The sequence below is a fragment of the Tetrao urogallus genome (assembly GCF_951394365.1).
Source record: "Tetrao urogallus genome assembly, chromosome: 19".
In the NCBI taxonomy this organism is placed as follows: domain Eukaryota; kingdom Metazoa; phylum Chordata; class Aves; order Galliformes; family Phasianidae; genus Tetrao; species Tetrao urogallus.
Genome location: NC_136832.1, coordinates 9,445,458 through 9,466,985, shown reverse-complemented (window position 1 = coordinate 9,466,985; position 21,528 = coordinate 9,445,458). Strand labels below are relative to the sequence as shown.

At 50.4% G+C, this 21,528-nt stretch overlaps 1 protein-coding gene across 1 annotated transcript in view; it reads right to left on the bottom strand.

Annotated features, from left to right (window-relative positions):
* Positions 1–14,263, bottom strand: part of NEK6 (NIMA related kinase 6) — a gene marked incomplete at both ends in the record, with an annotated part of 45,550 nt that extends 31,287 nt beyond the window's left edge. The window contains 3 exon segments of the mRNA XM_079544666.1: positions 14,137–14,149; positions 14,151–14,204; positions 14,207–14,263. Of these exon segments, the coding sequence (XP_079400792.1) occupies positions 14,137–14,149; positions 14,151–14,204; positions 14,207–14,263 (124 nt within the window).
* Positions 14,264–21,528: the final 7,265 nt, after the last annotated feature.

Sequence of the window (21,528 nt, the reverse complement as noted above, 5' to 3'; positions counted from 1 at the left end):
TTCCAACAATTAGCACGACACATTTCCTTGCAACTCATACAAGTACTTGAATGAGGCACAGCACACCAAAAGCCATGGAGCTGGATGACTTCCCCAAGGAAAGCACAAGGCCCAGGGAGCGCACAGGTCCCACCTGTGAGCGGTTACCTGCAGCCCCACGTGATGCTCAGCCAGGAGACAGCGTGCAACAACACTGCAACCCAGGCTGCTATCGGCTGGTGATGAGGTGTCCCTGTTATTCTTTGAAAGGTTGGAAGGTTAAAAAAGGAACAGCGAGATTTTAGCAGCCTCTTCTCTTGAGGAAAATAGTTGTTTATACCTCGGCTCTGGGTTTCATGTGATCCAGTTTATTTCTTCAATGACAAGATCCTTTCCAGAAGCGGGAATGCTTCCTTTTTCCCAACACAACAGTACCAAAATCAGAGGGAACTCTTGTCAACACAAAACACACCAGAATTCCCCGCTGCTGAAATATTGGCACTAGCTGTGCAACACATTGTGACCACAAAGGGGCAGATCCTACACTGCTGAATGTGCGGCCTGTGTCAATATTTGCAGATATGTCAGTGGTGGGGACAGTCAGTCTGCACCTGAAGCACTGGGAAAAAACAGCTTCTGACAACAACGGAAGGAAGAGAAAGGCTCCCAGGTGGACCAGAACCCAACCTGCAACAAATTCATCTTTGAGAAAATGTACCTGAGCTCACTGAGAGCTGCTTTGCTTCTCCCAGCAGATCTGCACCCTTCTTGGGATGTCCCGGGGCTGTGTGCACCTCCGACCTGCTGCAACGCCCCCCAGTATCATGACAGATGTACACAGCTATGTACGTATGTACGTGCTTTTCCACTCAGCTGCTCCCCCACACCTCCCTCTCCCAGTCCCCACACAGCTCTATCTGGGTACCCAGTGTAAAGCACAATCAGACACCCGTCCTCGCATCATCCCAGCCACCCGTGGGCATTAAACCACAGCCCAGAGGCTGCTGCCCCGACCCCCGCAGGGGCAGGAAGGCAGGGCCCACGCTGCAGGGCAGGCCTGGCTGTGGGTTCCGGGTCCCTGGGGGCAGAGCTGCAGGGTTTGCTGTCCCACCAGCACAGCCGCACCAGCAGCGCTTCCTTCTCTCCACTGCCCAATAACATTCTCTCTCTTGCCTGCTCGTAAAATAAATCTGTCAGGATGCTGTATGAGATTACCTATATATTTAAATGATGATCTTGGCTCATGATTACATTATCGCTGCAGTTCAGAGTACGTGCTGTACTGAAGGCAGCCCAGTCCTGAGAGAGTATTATTTCCGAGTGACTTTTATTGTCCATTATCTTACACCATTTCTGTCACGGCTGTGATGTCTGGTAGGAATAGTTCACAACAGAAATATCTCAGTCGTTAGTATTCTCATTGCAATTTAGGCAGATCAACCTTTAAATCTCATCCATCATACTGAAGAGCTTTGGCAAAGCAAGCGCAGCCATGCACGCCGTGCAGAACCTCATTACAGGCTGGGTTCAGCCGCCTGCCCCATCCCTTCTGCAGCGCCAGGTGACGCAGCCCTGCAAAGCCCCACTTCTCACTCTCCCTTTTGCCTGGTGGGAGGGCACGACCCGCTCCTCGCAGCAGACTGCTTCTGTCTGGCGTGTGACAAACTCACTTGAACCCAACAATTAAACTTCTGACAGCGTTTCCAAAAGCAGGGAGTATTTACTGTAAATGCTTGACAATTTTTTTCCTCTCCGGCTCATCTCTCTCAGTCACCTTATGATGACTGGAAATTACCATAAGCAAATAGCAGTCTAACATCCAAAAACCCCTTGTGCTAACGTGAAATACACACCTGCCAACACTGGAAAAAAGCCCCTGTAAATACAAGCATTGAAGGAAAAAACACAAGGAATACCACTGAAATGCACGGGGCAGTGAAGCAGTACTGCATGGGGAGGACTTGGGAAGGAGCGCCCCACGGGCTGCTGCTGTCCTACTGCCTGTCCAGGCTGCACTGAGAGGATTCAGGCACAAATGCTGCACAAATGTGGATGTGCCATCAGCCAGGAGAGTCAGAATCTTAGGCTCTGCATTAAGAGGAAACTGTATCTACATACACAGCAGCAAATGTAACAGAGCATGAATACAGCACACCTGCAGAGCCTGGGAAAGCATAAAATACATGGAAGCGTGAACAAACTCTTAAAAACAATATTAATATCACCCAGTTATGCAACTTTAGATTAGGTTTAGTAATGCCATCCATGACCAAAGGGCTAATATCCTATCTAATAAAATGCTATTCACTCGGAATGAAGTAAGCTCTGAAGGACGAACCACAGCAGGCAGAAATTGGCTTTCTCCATCTGTGGAACCAGGGAAGCTTCAAATGGCAGAGCCTGGCTCTGGTGCTGTGAGTAACTAAGCATCAGCCACCAGACACAACTAATAGTTGTGCTTCAAACTAAAACTGTCAATAGTTTTAAGTCCTAAGGACACTGTGCTGCATTTTTTTTTAACCAAAGTTCATGTGAATGACATTTAACAGATGATGTTTTTGAAGCCTTTCAGAAGGTTATCTTCATCCAACTCATATGGGTGCAAGTTACAAACGTTCCAACTATGGAAACGACCTCCAAGAATGAAATGTTGAGATCCTAGTTTGCACAGCCTTAGCAGGCAGTAACAGGGTGCTTGCCTCCTGAACGCCCTAAACCCACCAAGAATGCTGCAGCAAAATGGCTGAGAAGCCCTACAGCTTCATGTCAACAACTGATATTCATTAAATAAATGCTGTGACAGACACTGTAATTCACTGCTCCATACCCAGAAGCAAAATGACATTAAGTCAACAAACTTTAAGCTACCCCAAACTTATTCCCATTTGTGGCAACATTATCTTCTCAAGTACTCTCCAGTCTAGTTCAGGGACAAATCTGTAGTGCAACTTGGAAGTATCCTCCAAGCATTCTCTGCATCAGCATTCCCCTCCTTCCATCTATACATATACCTGAAGAGGGTACTTGAGCTGACAGGTCTGACAGAAGGGTTTTCGTGCCCTTACCTTCATCAGCTCCCACCACCAAGCAGGCAGGCAGCTACCAGCTTGCTTCCAGTTTTGGTTCAGCATCTCCCACATATCCATCCTGCCTCCCCTCACACAGCTCCTCGATGCAGCAGCACCCTCCAGCTTAAAAGGCTCTGATGTGCCTGTGCTCTGTGTGCTGTCCCCCGCGGCTCCAAACACACCAAACACACTGAACAATTTCTTTCTCCCTTCTATTTGATCCTTGCTGCTGTTTCACTGTTTTCCTGCAAATCCCCTTCTTGTGGCACACAACAGGTTTAATGTGAGATTTTTGCTGTTAGTGCTATTTTTTTTGGTTGTGTGGTGTTCTTCTTTAAACACTCTGTGAAATCACCTCCTTAGAACTCAGCCCCAAATCAGAAGATAAAACTGTTTTTAGAAGTCTTCTGAACACATTTTAAACACTATTTAGCTCCATCCATTCATTACAAGGGACGGTTTCACAGGGCTCCCATGAAACCCATGCCAGAGGTACTCAGTGATGTATGGCCATGAATAAGGAGTCACGGTGACAATGAGACAAACGCTCCTCTCCACCAGTCCTACCGCTTCCTTCCCTGCACAGAACTTCCTACTGTGCCGCCACCTGCACATCTCTGTGTACATTATTCCTACTGTAGGCAGATATAATCAATACATACTCACATACAAAATTGAGTATGGACAGCATTCAGCTGCATTTGAAGTGAAAAACAGTTATTCTGAAGACAAGTAATAGAGCAAATACTGACCAGCAAGAGTGGGCTGTGTTTTTTCCAGCCAGCACTCACATATGCATAAAATTCAGACAAGAAGCCAAGGCTCCTTAATTCCTACTCTTCTACGTGCAATTCTGAGCCTCTGAAAGCACTGGGTTGCCCAAGGAGGCTGTGGATGCCCCATCCCTGGAGACGTTCAAGGCCAGGCTGGATGTGGCTCTGGGCAGCCTGGTTGGTTGGCGACCTGCACGCAGCAGGGGGTTGAAACTAGATGATCTTGGAGGTCGTTTTCAACCCAGGCCATTCTGTGATTCTGTGATTCATTTTCACAGTCTTTAAAACAGCAGAGACAGACCTCGCAGGCCACTACTAGCATTAACGAAACATGTTGAAAACAAACACATACTCAAACTACCTGGAATTTTACCGTGTTGCTTACTAAGCATGCAGCAACATGCTTATCTTCTAACTTGTAATGCAATAGAACTTTCAAGCCTGAAGCCAAATTATTTAAGAACATTTATGCTATCCTCCTCAGAACTCATTCATTTCCGAAGAAGGAAAGATTAGATGTGCCAGACACTGCCACATCTCTCCTCCTGCCTGCAGTAACCTCATGCGTGGCCATGAGGGGTGCTCTGCACCACAGCCCTTGCAGCCAGCACACCTGGCTCTCATGCAGGGAAAAGGAACCCAGGGGACGTTTTTTATATATGCACATCCAACTTCAAAACGTCAGGACAACAGCTTGAAGTATTTACATTTCTCCTAATCAAAAGTCACAGGAAATGATGCTGAGTACCACGCAGCACAGCCGATCTGAAGATTCATACCATTCAAATCCAAAGGCAACTTCAAAGCCACCTCGTAAAGCCTGCGTGAAGCAGACACACAGCCAGATGCTGCAGGAGCTTCCCAGCATCCGGACCTTGCAGGAGCAGCCAAACGGAAGCAGAAACTCTTCCCAGAGTAAACAGCTTTAACATTTCTCTACTTGCAAAAACAGCCACATTAGAAACAGGTTTGGATCCTTCGTCCACTAAATATGATAAGGACAACTGTATTAGCATCTCTATTAGTAAAACACTGTCTTTCCCTACACATTCCTGAGGATCTGGAACTGACAGCACCTGCTCTATGTCTAACGCTGCTCTTGGCTTCATCTCCCCAGGGCACGTCCACCGCCTCTCCTGCAGACACAGCTCCTGGATCAGCGCTGCACATCGCGGCTGTGGGGCAGAACAAGAAGATCTGTTCTTCAGGAAGTCTGCACAGCTACTTTGATTCCTTATTTTGCTGACAGACAGGGTTAATTAAGTTCTTGCAGAGAACTCTCCCTTTCCCGGGCTAAATGCCCAAATTCTTTCAGGATTCACAAGACTGTCTATTTAAATTGGGTCCAATTTTTCTTGCTGCAGAGGCCTGCACAGAATGTTCTGATGAGAAGCTGGGAATCAACCTTTTGAGAAAATCATAACTGAACGCACAAGCTCTGTGCAACACAGAAACCATTCAGTGCCACCTTCCGCTCTGTGCATAATGACTGTGTTATGTTAATAAGCACCAACGCTGGATGAGCCCAGCAGTGCCAGGGGATCGCTTAAACCAAGTAAGCGCAGGTAAACTCAGACCCATCCTCCATGTGCTTCTATCACACACTGCCACGATCCCCTCCTTTCCCCACCTCGCACCTGCAGCTGTTTCTCACGAGCGGTGGATGGGGACCAGGAGGGGCCGGGGCTTTTCCCAGTGCCAGGAAGCCTTCTGTCCAGAGCCGTGAAAAACAGAGCTGCTGCACAGGCACAACCCTCTGTACTTCCCAGAGCACAAGTACCAGCCTGTGTAAGGCATTCGCACAAGAAGTTCCATTGTGCAGTCATACTTTCAGGTATTCCTATAACACATCCAGTGCCTTTATTACATCTCCTATACAAATTAAAACCACTCTAAGGAATTTTAAGTGCACACAGACACGCCGAGGGCCTCCAACAAGGCCATGGCTCCCAGCAGCAGTCCTAGCTGCATCCAGAGACTGAAGCTGCTGCCCACAGACAACAGCTCCCAGCTGCCTGCAGCTCAGAACTGCTGTTCACGGCTCATAGACAGAGTGACAGCAACACTACTGCTCTGTTTTAAACCCAGCTTCGTTTTGTTGTAGAACCAAACAGAAAACAACATATTACATACACAGTTTTCAAACCACAAAGTTAGGTCAGACACATTACACAAGAGCCAGAATTTCAGTGTGCAGCCTGAGCAACAATTCCAGCTAGCTTTAGACATGGCAGATCAGAAAAGCTGGTGTTCTCACTGCTCCTAAACCTTAATGGGGTTTCTAATTAACTTGATTAGCCCACTCAGCTCACTCATGAAGCACAGCCTCGTGAACAAGTGATTTTTCAGTCCTGCAACACAGTGCTTGCAAGAGGACTTCATAAATCAATGGAGCTGAATTGAGGTTAAACAAATGCATCTGCAGCCAGCACAGAGCTCACGGAGGAGAGATGACACACCTGACACTTCAGGAAGAGGAAGTATTCTGAGAGGCTTTTTTTTTTTTTTTTTTTTTCCTTTCAGAAGGTGTTGGAAGTCAGAGCCACAGGTGAGCAGACATAAACGGCCTCAGATCAAACAGGGCACAGAGCGAATGTGAAGTCCCAGCACTGGGAACACAGCGGAGAGGAGGCAGAGCTGTGCCACTCTTTGGAGGTCAACCAACCTCTGCGGCACAGGAGGCAACAAGGAGCCTGCTCTGCCACGGCTCGCAGTGACTCACTCCTTCAAGAGTTTGCAGTCTAGCCCAAAAGCTGCTGGCAAAGTGAAGCTGCCCTATGAGGAAGAGAGCGGCCACGTGCGCTCAGCAGAGCGCTCAGCCACAGGCCTGAGAGCAGCAGCAGTCCACTCTGCAGAACAGTGCGAAGGGAAAGCCACGGGCAAAGGCAACTGAGTCTGGAATGCCATGGACCGGACGCACAAACAAAAGCTACCCAGGTTGTGCCTGCTGCTGGATGACTTCAGAGTAAATAGAAATTGTAATAAGGTTCTGTGTAACAAATTGGAGACAGTCTCCAAAGGAAAAATATATTCCACATCATCTAGCTGCTATTATCAAACTCATTAGCGCTACCTGTGCCAGCAATAAAAGGAGCAAGCTGGCACTCAGCTGTCCCCAGCCTCGGATGAACAAGAGGAAAGACAACAGGCAACCGTGCCAAAGCCTGATGAGACCAAGGATCCGTGGCTCACTTTGAACCTTGCTTCTTACAAGCACACAGGTCACTCAGACACACGCGCCAACCCAGGCCTGCCTTCCTCACATACCTTCCAGCTGCCCCACCTCCCCACAGCCCAGCCCCAGGGATGCCCCCAAGACCCCATACCCCAGCCATAAACACCTTCCTATTCTGAAAACAAACTTTGTTTCCTTTATTACCCTTCCTTTTTTAACCCATAAGCAAACAGTATTATGGGCATTACTGGAGGAAAAAGAAAGGGTTACAGAGAATGCCATTGTGATGCGCTTGCAAAACACAACCAACTCCAGAAAGAAACACCTGGCCAAATCTTTGAAAACAACACTGCTATACCCAAAGTGCTAGAGATCTTGTGGTTTACCTCTGGGAAGAAAGAAAAGCACAACCGGAAGACAGGTTCCTGAGGGGATTCATTAGATCCTCACAGAGCCATCACAGACACTGAAACCTGCTTCTGCAGCAGAAGATTCATCTTATACATACAGAACAGAAAAGCATGAAAGAAAACACAGCAGACCGCACGTCAGTTACAAAGGTAGCAGGAGGAGGAAAGCTCCATATGACACTGCTCAGCATTTCCAGCCGACCAACCCACCACCTGCCAGAAATCTGCCACCGTTCAACTTCCACGAGAGCTGGTTGCGGCACAAGCAATCGGCGATGTCCGCAGAAGGGTTTCCAAGCCACCAGCTATCTCCACCACAGCATACCCCTCTGCCCCAGCACTACGTGCCCTGGGGACACTGCAGAGATATCGCCTCATTGTCACAGGCCACCAAAACCCCGTCGACTTGAACAGATTTCCACTTTAAAACCGACAGCTGCAGTGAGAACAGGCTGGGGTCAGCGCCCATCTCACGGGGCCAAGGCCTCCCCCAGAGAGCTGTGTGCTGCCAGGCACGGCAGTGTTTGACTTACAGTCATCAGTTACAGCAGTGCCCGACCGAAAATACCTAAGCACTGTTTGCAGCAGTTTTGGCTTAAGTAGCTGCCATGTGATTAACAGTGAGTTCTTCAGAGAGGGCTGCGGCAAGTTTTCCCCGCTCCCTCCATTAGCAATGAAGCACAAAAGCTAAAATAAGTCATCACAGCCACTTTAAAGTACAAACCAGGGAGAGTAAAAGAAATCCCAATAAATAGGTCACACTGTAAGTTATTGCATTCCACTGCACACAAAAAACCATGAGCAAACACAGGTAAAGAACTGTACCCAGCACTGTTTACCCTTTGGACGGTGAAGTTCTTACGCCTGACATAACGTTATAAATTGAGTAATTGACCTGTAAGGAAGTAAGGAGCTCAGGAGAGTTAAAAATTACCCCATAAATACCATAAAGATTAACAGATTTGTAATACCCACCCAAGAAGCACTTACTCTAAGTAGAATGATTATGAAAACACAGCAAGAATATTTACTACATAGCACCGACTCCAGTATATACAGACTGCCACGAAAGGCAGCGCTGGTTCTTAATATAGTGACAGCTGAAAGTCACCACTTGGATTTCCCGACTGACTAAAGGGTAACACACAGCCGCACACCGCTCTGACTTACGTGGCTGCTCTGACACAGACCCGCACGCGCCGGGGGACCTTTCCAACGCTCTCCTGCTGCTGTTGTTCTAGTTGAGCATTTTTAAGATTCGCGTTTTGAGCAGCTGTTTGATAGATGATCTAATTAAATACCGACAGCACACGAGGACAAAAACAGCAGTATCATGAAGGAAAAGGGGACTTCTGGTGCCCACGTTTGCTAATATCTATTTCAGTACAAGTTCCTCCCCTTGAGGGAAAAGGAACGCTGCAATACCGACGGCTTTTTCTCCCCATCTCCTGCCTGCAATAATGGCCACGCATACCAGAACCCACCACAAGGTCTCCACAATAGTACTGGCACCCACAGCATTTCTATGCAGGAAACACAAGACATCCCAACGATGACAAAACCACCGCTTTTCAGGATGGCAGAAAATTGTCCACGGGGGAAGGACACAGCTGAGACTACACCTGAAGTTCCTTACAGGAGTGGTGCTGAGTTCCCTGCGAAGCGTCCGCCTGCAGGCCAGCACTTCCCAGCTGCTGCTGCATCACCTACAGCAACTCTAACTTCCAGGCAGGAAGCAAACAGCGCCAGGTTAAGGACAAAGTACTCTCCAAAGTAAGGGAGAACACGGAGCAGTGAACCAGGAACACGTGTTCCCCACTGCTGAGGCCCTCCCCACACGCACAGCGCTCACAGAGCATCCACACGGCACCGGCTCCTCGGTCAGTGTGGGCTCAGGACTCTATCCACCCCACAGAGCATTTCCCACTGCCCCAAACGGAGCAGTGCTGAGCCCCACACGGCCCACATGGAGCCCGTGGCTGAGGGCCACGTCACCCACTGCAGGAGCACAGCGAGTTCTGTGGGGATGTGGTCCACCGCCAACAGTCCAAAAATGAAAACAAACCAATGGCAAAGGAACAGTCATAAAGGGAAAAGCCGTACAGCAGCAGCCACTGCTTTTGCAGGTAAGAAAACAAGAAAATAAAAGTGCAATCTCACCATCTCCTGTATCTCATCTGGGCTGCGCTGTAACGCCCACAGCGCCCCATAGCTGATACAGCACATACAGAAATACAGCAGGACGCCCGACCACCCCAACCTCTGATCCCAACACCGAGCTGCACAGCTCTGTGCACAAACCCATTTCCAGAACACTGCTGTGGGGTCCCCACTTCCCCAGCACAGCCCTCAGCAGGTGGCCTTGGCTCCAGCAGACACGGAGGGGCCCTCCATGCCAGGCCCGAACCATGCTAACAGGCATCTGCTGCTCATCCTCCAGCTTCTGAACCTCTCTATTCTGTCGTGCAAACAACACAAGGACAGGACTGCCAATACCACTGTTATTCTAATAAAACGCTGCAGAACCCAAAGAGGTCATTTGCAAAGTACCCCCAGGTCACCAAATCACCAAACATGCCTGTCATCTCCTAGTCTGTGCAGGAGCACTGCTGTGGGTGAGGACTGCTTCCCCAACCCAAGGAGGGGGAGCTTTGAATCAGTACCTATGCCCTGCAATTCTATTTCTACTTCCTTTTTTTTTTTTTTTTCCCCTTAAAAAGAGACATAATAAATAACTCGTTCTGACTTCTAAACAAGCATTTGTGAGGTTTCAAGAATGCTCTGGAATGCAAAATTCCTCGAGTCTCTTTCGCTTGCACCATTTCGTTTTGGATACAGCCTGCCTCTGGTTCACTTAAACGTGTAACAGGAAACTGGGATCTGAGCTGCAGGTAGTGTTACGTTACTGCCGGTTCTGGAAGGAAACCTTTTTAGAAGTAAGAAGCGAAGGGGAAGGATTTCTCCTCTCCATCTGCGGCAGACAGCTGCTCGCTGCCTGGAATCTGTGGTAGCAGACACTCAGAGCAGCACCACGCTGAAGTAAACACTGCGGAAATCTAATTTCTTTAATTGCACTGACAGTGTAGAAGTACTCTCAGTATGATAGTTGCCATGTGATAAACCGAGTCATCTGATTAAATGCTGGAAGCTAAACAGGCAGTTGTCATCCATTTCATTAAAAAATGTATTTTGTTGAAATACTTTAAATACTCTGAAAACTTTAAAAAAAAACCCTAAAACCGTCAGGAAGACTCAAGAGAGCTGTGTGCGTACACCCACGTGCTGCACGGCCAGGTGTCTGAATGCTCAGCACAGGTTAGAACTTGAAGTAACCATCCAAGCCAATATGCATACAAGAAATAAGCCAAGATAGAAGATATGGCCCCATCGGGCCATAAAAAGCTTTGACAGTTTTACAGACTGCCGTGTTGGAACCGCCATTAAAAGCAAGTCCCCACAGCTTTCTGCCTTCACACAACCACCATCCCATGTCACTGAGCCTCACTGCTGCCCCAGCTCAGCACCCCCTGCCCGGCCCCACAAACCTCCCCCACACCTGCCCAGCATTTTTAAACAAGGGCTTAAGGTCTGTGCAATTCACTCTGCAGCAATTGTGACCTGCAAGGAGGAAAAAAACCAGCATGCTTTTAAAAAGTACTTTAAAATGTAGATTTTGCATTTTGTAGATTCTGCTGCCCAAAGCAAACAGCACTGGGGATACCACCCCTTCCCTAGGGAACCTACTACCGCTGTTGGTGGAAAAGCTTTATAATCACTGTCCATTTGCTCTCATATCCAACCACCATGCCATACCTGCCACAGCACTGCCAAAGCAGAGAGCAAACCCTCAGTGGGATGCACTGAGCCACACACCTGGTGTGGGGACGGCCTCCCCAGGCCCAGCTGAGCACAACGAGGGGCAGGGGCTGCCTGCTGCCCCAGGTGCACACACTCAGCACTCCTTTGTGAAGACATCCCACCTGGGTCTGTTCCTCCCTGCAGAGAGCCATGGGGGCAGCAAAAACTGCCCCTGCAGCAGTTTCTCTTCCCTAGCAGCCTCATGAAGTGGTTCCAAAGAATCCAATTCTTCGCCTTCTTGGTTTCACACCAGCTCATTTTGTGGAACAAATTCAGCACCCAGTTGCTCCCTGTGATGTCGAGTCACGCTATCTCTGTTATCCTCAGTTTTGAGCTGACCCACCCTTACTGTGCGCACAAACTGTGCCAAGTGCTTCCATGCGCGCTGCAAGCTTCCCAACAGAGCCAGTGAGCACAGCAAGCACACCAGCACTAACAGGGTTGCTACAGAAGAAACTTTTCAGGGTCCCTGTCTTTCAAAGCTTTCAGCCTTTCTCGCTCACCCTCAGCCTTCCCATACCTTTACACAGGGGAAGGCCATTCAGTCCAGCACTGAACATCACCCAGCTGCACCAAACACCCTCTGGCCCCAGCACATCAGCACCCCTCGGTAAGTGCTATCGATGCAACCAAGAGCTCTACTTCAGCTGCACAGATGTTCTGTGTTTGTATTCTACATGGTAATAACACTGCTGCAGCATGCATTCAGACTGGAGACAAAGGCTGACGTTCCCTACAGACCAGCACAGCACCCAGACAGTGTGTGCTCCATCAGCTGCTCCCACACAGGGCAGAATGGACAGCTTCAGCAACTTCATGAGACAAACACAGGAATGTGTCACAGGTAAAATGCTCATTCCTGGCTTCTTGAACCAGAATTCTGCGCCCACACCCTACAAGGCATCCCAGCAACTTTCCATCTCAATGTGCTGAATTTTAATAATACTGAAGAAGTTACATAGTAAAGATCAGCCCAGCTTTTCAAATGAAGCTTCTGGTTTGTTTGGGTGGCTTTTTTTTTTTTTCACTAACTGGAAAAAAGACAAGTTTCAAGGGTTTTTTTCTCACAAGCAGCCTGTTCTACAGCAAGACCATCTAAGAAGAGCAGATCAGAGTGAAAAAAGCTAGAAACTCAAGTTGAAAGTTGCACTATTAAACCTCTTTTCTACAAGAAATGCGTCCTGGCAAGGCTTCCATTTAGGACAGCACAACAGTCAGGCCCCCAGGGTTGCACTGATGCCCAACGTCATCAGCCGGGATTTGGCATCCACAGACACAGCAACTGCAGCTCCGTGGGGGGCCTGCCCCAACCCAGGGCATCTATCTGCCAAGGCCTCAAGGTTCAATATATTTGGCACACATGAGGTAGGAAAAGGTGCTCCTTCCATTCACTAATTCATCTTCTACACAGCTAGAAAGTGTTCTGAAGGTGCACAGGAGATGAACCTGACCGTCACTATCTTCATTTTGCAGTCACAAAAATGCAGGAGTAGAGAAAACCCACACAAGTATTTCTGGCACCAACCCCTACACAAAAATAAACAAAAATCCCTAACTTATTTCACTCTGAAAAAATAACTGCTAAATGGATCCTTCTGCATGTCAAACCAAACCAAACCCAGGCCCGGTTGAGGCCCTCAGACCCACAGCTCACGGAGATGTGGGAGCGCGAGATGGATGGCAGAACGCCCTGCTGCCATCTGCAGCACCACCTCGATGGCGTGAGCAGGAGCACGGCCTGCTCAGCGCTCCAACCGGCACGAAGCCCCAGAAGCAGCAGGACTGCAGGCACCGGGCCCCGCCGAGCCGTGCACCCACAGCTGCTTCCCTAGAGAAAACGAGCACCGAGGCACCGGAAAGCGCAGAACTCTCTGAACTGCGTCTGTTCTCTCGTCTGTGTGCTGGGAAAGAAAACTGGAGCAGCATCCAGCACGCGGCAGAAGTGCTGCAGCCAGAGGCCGATTCTGCTCCGAAACCTCCTCTGGGGCTGAGACCCAGCACTGCTCCCACAGCACCCTCCTGCCACAGCAGCCGCCCCCGTTTTTCTGCTCGCTGCTAAGTCCCCTAGGGCACAAAGCCGTAGGCAGTGGGGGCTGCAGCGCTTCTCTGAAACAAGTTCCTTTTTTTTTTTTTTCCCTGTTGCTTCCTAAAAGAATACGACTGTCACCAAGAATGTCAACAGGAAAAAAAAGTAGCAGTGGAAAGAGTTGGCGGCGGTGCTGCGCCGAGGTTTGTCTCAATGCAGGAGCAGAACTCAAACGGCTGCGAGCGGTGATTCACAGCGCTGAACTTTTAGAAGAGACGCCGAGATGACAGCGGGACAGTCAGAATGTGTCAGGAACTGACATCACCGCCCCCCTCAGCGCTGCCCCGCTTCCTCCCGCACCGCCCCGCGGCGCACAGCCCGCACTCCGCGCTGCCCGCTGCTGGCGGCCCGTCCCGGCACGTGCGCGGAGTCGCGGCTGCGCCCCTTCCCACCGGCGGACGAACCAACAATTCGAAAGACAAAAAGCAGCGATGCGGCGCCGCCCCCCCCGCCGCCCGGGCTCTCCGAGCTCCCCCCGCACGTGCCCGCACGCAGCCCCGGGCTCGGGCTCGGCCCCGCCGCCCCCCGCCCCCGCGCGGCCCGTTCTCCCCGGGGCCGTCCGGCGGGGCCGGATTCGACGCGGCGCTCGGCGGGTCCCCGCGGAGCTCACCTGCGGCCGGGGGAGCGGCGGGGCCCGCGCAGGGCGGCCCGGAGCGGGAGCGGAGCGGCGCCGCGTCCCGGAGACGACTTCAGCCGCGCGCGCGTCCGCGCCGCGCGCTCCCGCGCGCGCCCTCGGTGGCTGCCACGCAGGCCGGGCCGGGAGCGCGCGCGGCCCCGCGCTGCCCACCTGCGGCCCCGCGTTACCTGGCGGCCGGCGCTGCCCCCTCTCCTCCGGGCGCGTCTGCGTCCGCGCGCGTGTTTTCCACGTCCCGCGATGAGTCACCGCGCGGAGCTGCCCCGGAGCGAGGGAGCATGAGCGGAGCCCTCCCACCGCCCTCCCGCGGCCGGCCTCCCCCCCGAAAGGGCCGGCTCCCCGCACCCAGCGCGGCCGGAGGCGGCGGGGAGGGCGCGGCGGGACCGAGCCGAGCCGGGCCCTCAACCGATCGCGGCCCCGGGGCAGGGAAGGCGGGGGAAGGGCCGCAGGCTGCGCCTCCACGTAGCGCTCCGCTGGGTTTTGTACGAGCGGAGAAAAAGCCGAGAGCGAACGCGGCGGTCAATAAAAGCGAAAGCGCAAGTCTGGTTTACTTGGCCCGACCGGGCGGAACCGCAGCGCCGTCCCAGATCCGGGCAGCGGCACCTGCGGGCCCCGGGGACAGCGCGTCCCGATGGGTGCCGGCAGCCCCACCGGCCGCACCGCCGCCTCTCCTCCTACGGCTCTGCGCCAAACGAGCGCAAATTCAGGGCGAACGCGCACGGGCCGCACAGCGCGAGGCTTCCCGCTCCGTCCCGCGGCGCTGCTCCGCGCACAGCCCGGCCTCCGCGCAGCTCCGTCCCGCCGGGCGGATGCCGCGCAGCTCCGCGGCGCTCCTCGCTGGAGACAGAGCGGGAGACGCAACAGATGGACGCCGTGCGGCCACCTGGTTCTAAAGCAAATCATGCCATCAATCTATCGGTGCGAAATCTGAAACATGGAATGTGCTTAGAGAAACAACGTGAATTCCATTTCTTTCCTCCCAACTCGATTTTCCCAAGGTCTGTCGGTGCTCTGTTCCAAAAACGCTTTTTTTTTTTTTTTTTTTTTTTCCCTCTGAAAAACAGAGTGCCGGTGGATGGAGGTGCAAGAACCTACGTGTTTTATATCAAAACAAAACCCAAAGAAAGGATCCTTCCTTCGGCTGCCACAAGTTCCTCTTTCGATTCAGGAAAGCTGTTTTTAAAAATCTACCACGTTCTCATGCACAGCTCCAAGATCCAGGTTTTCACTGCTAAATTAGACACACAAGACAGAATCTGGATTATCTGTGGCGATTCAGTTAAGAAAGAAAATTAAATTTCCTCAATTACGTCTTGTCAGAAATAGGCTTTCTTTCATACAGACTTGCCCCAATTCTCTGTGGCTCTGGGTGGCTCATGAGGCAGCCCTGCTGTCCCACCAACCGCCCTGCTCCCACTGCTCAGGCATAGGTGGGCACTGCAATCATGGCCACTGCAATCGTGGCACTGCACTGCAGGGCTGAGCACAGCCAGAGGGGAATGCCCTCACCCTGGTGGATAAGAGGTTCCCAGCAATGACCCTATCTCTGGAAGACTTAGTGGGAGCTATTGGGAATAGGTGAACGGTTGGACTGGATGATCTTTTAGGTCTTTTCCAACCTTGGTGATTCTATGATTCTATGATTCTATCATTAGTGGGAACTGCAACATTCTCAACCCAGCTCTTCGAGGATTTTAAATCAACACAGAGTCAATATGATTGATTTACTTTATACCAAGTGCTAAACACAACTGTCACCAATCCTTTCATCCCCCATCCTGTATTGGTAATTCCTGGCCTTACTGACTTAATATATGCATACTGAGTTATGGTTCATCTCCTAACAGCATCCACTGCTAGAAGTCATTTTCAGAAGAAAAAACCTTCCTGCACTGAAAGGTGCAGAGCTCTCTGAGATCCCACTTTCCAGCAGCAGCCACAGGCGATGGCCATGAGCTCCTTCCCCTCCCCTCGCTGCCCCGCACACGCTGTGTGCTCGCCGTCTCCATGCTGTGTCTGCAGCCCCACGCTCAGTTCTCAGATTTCTGTAAGGTTTGAGTCCCAGAGGAAGCATTAATGCTAAAGGAATGCATACCAGCATGGAACTCGTCTAAAAGTCAGTATGAAATCTCTCCAACAGATTGCTCAGAGAAACACCTCTTTTTCACCATATTTAAGATCTGCAGATGGATCTTACGAGCATTTGTGCAACAGTTTGGTCTCAGGCTGATAAGAGCACTGCAAAAAGAGAGAAATACAGTGGAGGAGATGAAGCAGCGGCCTGCAGACAGACACAGCGACCCTGAGTGCTCCAGCCACACCACCTGTGGATCTCATCAGGGAACCAGATGGGACTGGTGGCAGAATATCCTGCACAGCGTGAGAGCTGGAGCCTGGGATTGCCATCCAGGAAAGGGGAGATGGGAAAGTATGATGGAGAAAATGTCCCTTTTTGTGGAGTTCAATTGCCCAGAAGAAAAACACGATCTCTTTTAAAGAAGAAGGGATCTGGAATGCAGGCTCGGGGGCTGCCTGCAGGATGGAGCAGAAGGATTGCTCACATAGAAAATTTAACATCACATCCTCCTTAGTGGTGCTTGCATGTTGGAAGGATTAAGTGGCAAGGAGCACTGCTCATTCATTTCTTTGGTCAGTGGGAAGCAGGGCAGAGTGGCGGAGAGGCAGCAGAAGAGGCCCCGTGTCCCCTCCTGTGTGCCTTCTCAGCCCTACTCACCCCATCAGGACAGGAGGAGAGTGGTGAGGGGGTGCCCACTTCCTTCAGTGAGGGACACACACTGTGGGATGCACACTGTCCCCATCACACAATGTCCCCATCACACACTGTCCTCACTGCACGCCATCTGCACCACAATTCTCAGGATGGGGCAGGAGCTGCCACCATGCCATCCAAGGACTTGGAGGTGAAGCCCAAGCCCTCACTTTTGCATTCAGACAAAGAACAGAGGCACAGAGGCCAGGGCGAGGTCCCCAGCAGCCTGTGCTGCCGAGCAGATGGGCTGCCATGTTCTCCATCAGCTCCAGTTTTTAAGGTCATGCTTGGATAATGAGCATCACAGCACTTGAGCCTACAGATCATGAATATATGGATGAATATGGACTTGTGCACTTCCTTTCTACAGCCCTGCTTGTGCACACTCCCCATGCCCAATGGGGCGCACTTGCCAAGGGAAGGGGAGGGGAAGGGAGAGGAGGGGAGGGGAGAAGGAAGGGAGGGAAGAAAAGGAGAAGAGAAGAGAAGAGAAGAGAAGAGAAGAGAAGAGAAGAGAAGAGAAGAGAAGAGAAGAGAAGAGAAGAGAAAGAGAAGAGAAGAGAAGAGAAGAGAAGAGAGAAGAGAAGAGAAGAGAAGAGAAGAGAAGAGAAGAGAAGAGAAGAGAAGAGAAGAGAAGAGAAGAGAAGAGAAGAAAAGAAAAGAAAAGAAAAGAAAAGAAAAGAAAAGAAAAGAAAAGAAAAGAAAAGAAAGAAAAGAAAAGAAAAGAAAAGAAAAGAAAAGAAAAGAAAAGAAAAGAAAAGAAAAGAAAGAAAAGCAGCTGACTCCAGATTGCGCGTCTCCGGTTTTAGCAGGCCCAGGCCCTTCCCCTACTTCTCTGACATTCCTCCTCGTGACCCTTCCACGAGTTTTGGGTGAGTTCTGTAGGAATGCAGTGCTCTCAGCTCTGCGCTCCACTGCTGCTCAGCTGCTGGCAGGGCTCGGCAGCTCTGTGCCAGATGTTAGGAGTGTGGCCCTGCCAGGAGCTGCGCGTGCACCTTCCCGTTCACAGCCCTGCACAAAGGGGAAATCTGATATGGGTAATGCTTTTCTTTTGTGAGTTGTTCTTCACTTCTGAGGTCTGCTCCCAGCATTGGTGCTATAGAATTTCACAGCTAGAGAAAGCAGGATGCACTCTGCCATGGGCTGCAGCAGGAGCAGGACAGGCTCAGGTCTTTTGGGTCCCATTCACGAGTCAGGGCTCAAACAGCACCCAGTGTTGTGCAGAAAAGCACAGAATAATGGCAGATTCCTGCCCAGAAAAGGCTTCCACGTGCGTGTTACATTTCAGACTGACAATATGGACACGAGACATAAGAATGCAAATGAAAAGAGGCAATGCTTGTCAGAGTAACACCTAGGGCTCATACAATGGCAACAGCTTTTCTTCCATCTTTCTGTCACCCTTTTGTGTCCTCCTCTGCCTCATCAGCAGTGATGGCAATGCCTACACTAAGATGCATGGCCTGGACCCAGATCTGGGAAAGTGTGGCAATAAATCGCCGCACACAGAATGGCAGCACTACAACTTTACGACTGTAACCTCCCGTCCCACACAGCAGATCTGAACAGCCACAGAGTCAGCCAACCTTCCACTGCCTCCTCCATTTCTGCCGCTTTTCACAGTTTTGTATTAAGTTACAAATTCTGTGAGACCATCTCGAAGGTTAAATTTAAAGTCATTTTACCATCCCAGGAAACAAATGACAGATGTAACCTTTAAAATAATGTTACGTACAGAAGTTAAAATACTGGCATCGCACAGTTCTTAATGGTCAGGTGTTTTTTGTCCCTCCTGTGAAAGGTGCTGCAGAAATGCAGAGCATTATGTTTATTTATTAATAATCCGCTAAGAATTTTTCATGACCACCATTGGGGATGGTCTGACAGGTGACACGGGCGACCTCCTGCCAGGAGTGACATCTCTCCCCTACAATTTACATTCTCTAAATGATTTGTGATCAAATTACTTACAGCACAGATTAGCTTCTCCCCTGCTATTCACTCACAGCACCATATTCATCTGTTTGTTCCACAGAACCATAAAAATAATAATATGGAAAATTGGTGCCTTGGCTTCCAGGGTATTCCAAGATGGAAACAGCACACTAGCCAGGAGATCGATTCCTGCTCTCGTTTTCTCAGGCACTGGGATTTGCATCTGGGGGAGATGCGGGTCGTTGGCTTGAAAAGAGCATTCAGAGTTCACATTTTGATTGCACAACCAGACAAACAAGCAAAGTGTCCCAATTAGAGGGAAGGAAATAATCAGCCTGCAGCTCGGTGGCATGGGGACTGAGAGGAGAGAGGGACTAACGGGTTTGGAAGAGGCAGAGGACAGATTCCAGGCATCTTCCGGGTGCTGGGGAGACCACAACCACTGGTGGCAGGGAAATAGTTAAAGGAATATATTAAAGGTGCAAAGGGTCTCCCGACCTCTGCCACTGTCAGTTCTGTCAATGGGTCTACAGATGCCAGTGGAATAATTACGGCCTATATTTAGATTATGGATGCGCCAGGCAGGGTGAAGGTTGAACATGAGGAATATGGTTGTTTGCAGTTCATTAGCGATGGGAGCAGCCCAGGGTGGGAGGAGGGCACTGAACTGGATTCATCCCACCTGGAGTGCTTGCGCTGAGCTGCATAATGTCAGGGAAAGAGACCTGACTATGTGTGGAAACAAAAGCAATATACAGACGTTGCTGTCACCCAGTGAGCCAAGAAAGGAAGAAAGGAAAGAGAAGAGAAAGCAAGGCAAGGCTCCGGCTCTCGGCCACATCGCTTCTGCATGGACAGATGCAATGGCTGCTGAGAAGCGGGCCGGGCGGCACAGGCAGAAAGGCAGATGGAGTTTGGTGGGGTGCCTGCATGCGGCCGTGCCTCAAGCTGTGTGCTGGGCAATGCAAGTAGCAGCCATGGCTCACTGCAGGCTGATGGGATCCTTCTCACAGCCTCTGCTGGAGATCGTCAGTGATGGAGCAAACCTTGGGGAGTCAATACCGCAAATACCGCTCATGTTAGGAGATCATGGGATTTCCTTTCATTGTCTACAGGACATTGAAGCTAGCAGAAATGTGAGCCCCAAATGAATTAAAGCTCAAAGCGCTCCCTGGAGAGGCTGCCATTGCCTATTTACAGAAGAGGAACCTACGTGCTCCGTGTTCTGCATTTTCCCCACTCTTCTTGCAGTTCCTTTCTGATTTGGAAAGTAATCCTGACAGCTTGGAGCTGAAACTTTCCCAGTTTAAACTTACTCACATTATTGATGCCACAGCATGAAGGTCTCATTGCTCTAATTCTTTATTCACATCACCATACTGTTTTGCTAGGTCTTTCTAAAAGAGCCAGGAAGCAAGACCCAAAACTTTACCCACAACTGCATAAGGGCGATGGTGAGGAGCAGGAACCAAGCAACACTGTTCATATCTGCTGTGTCTACTTTGCCCAACGTATTTCCATTATTTGAAATTTCCTTACACACGCAGGTTTTGGTGAGGCAGAAGGAAGATCCCTTCTTGTCTGCTGGTCATGTCAGCAGGAAGCTCACACAGGACTCTCCCTTGTTATCCTCCTTATGCAGATGAACAACTCAGAGGCACTGAAGTGGGAGATGATTTGCTGAGGGTCACAGAGCAGTGGTGGGCAGCAGGAGATGAGGCCCCAGAAAGTCAGATTTTCATTTTAAAGCAGGAAGGAAAAAAAGTGCAAATCAACAACTTCCAGCCCAAATCCAATGCAAATGCTCTTCAAGGAAAGAGATGGAAATGGTTTTGTGGTGTCCAGCCCTGCGTATGCCATGCCAACACTGCAGGTCCTCAGCTTCCAACCAGCTGTGGCAGCTCTGAGCAAACAGCATCAGATGGGGAAGAGGTTGCAGTGAATGGAAAATGGAAAACAGATGCCATACCACTGCATTATTTCCTCAGTGCTGGCTAAGAACAACTGATGGTTTCCCATCACATCGACTACACAGGCCCCACTCAGATGGCTGGCAAAGTTTCTTTACTCCAAAACACTGGGGATAATGAATTCAGAAGTCTGAACAGCTGCTTTTCATGGATCATTTAGAATTTGTGGTGCAAATATAAAAAATCCATGTTAAATGCCCTCAACTAATTGAGTGGAGTACAGAAAATACAAAAGAATAGATTGCTGACCTTGGTGAAGACAGCACAAAAGCCTTCATCTGCCCAGAGAGACCAAGAAGGGAACCGAGGAGCACGGGAGAGCAGCAGCCTCCATCCCTCCCTCAGGCTCCAAGGGGAAACCGCAGGACCATCCTCACAGAGCAGCCCTCAGTTCCCTTCCTTACAAACCACAGCAATGCAGAAAGAGGTGGGGGGCACCGGGATTCCACCACATCGCCAGCGTCAGCCCTGGCAATTCAGAGCAGAATCAGACGTGGGAGGAGCAGAGGGAGCAGTTACAGATACATTTGCAGAAGATGGGGAGATGCTTGTGTATAGCTTAGAAGGCACAAGCAGAGAGCAGGGGGGCCGGGCCAGGGCAGGAAGCAGGGCTGCGGGCTGCCATGCTGATGCCCACAGACAGTGAGAGATGGAGAGGGCAATAGCTGCAAAAACGAAAGCAAAGGTTAACTGCGGCTTTCCAGGCTGACGTGGCAGAGCCATTCACCTTGGAAAAACAAGAGCAGGATCATGTGGCCTGGCTGTATATCTCAAACCCCTAGAATTTTTCCTTAGGCAGGTGTGTGCTCCAAAGGTACTGACTGTGAAGCACCAGCTGCCTGGAGGAGGGGCCCTTAGTGCTGCACACAG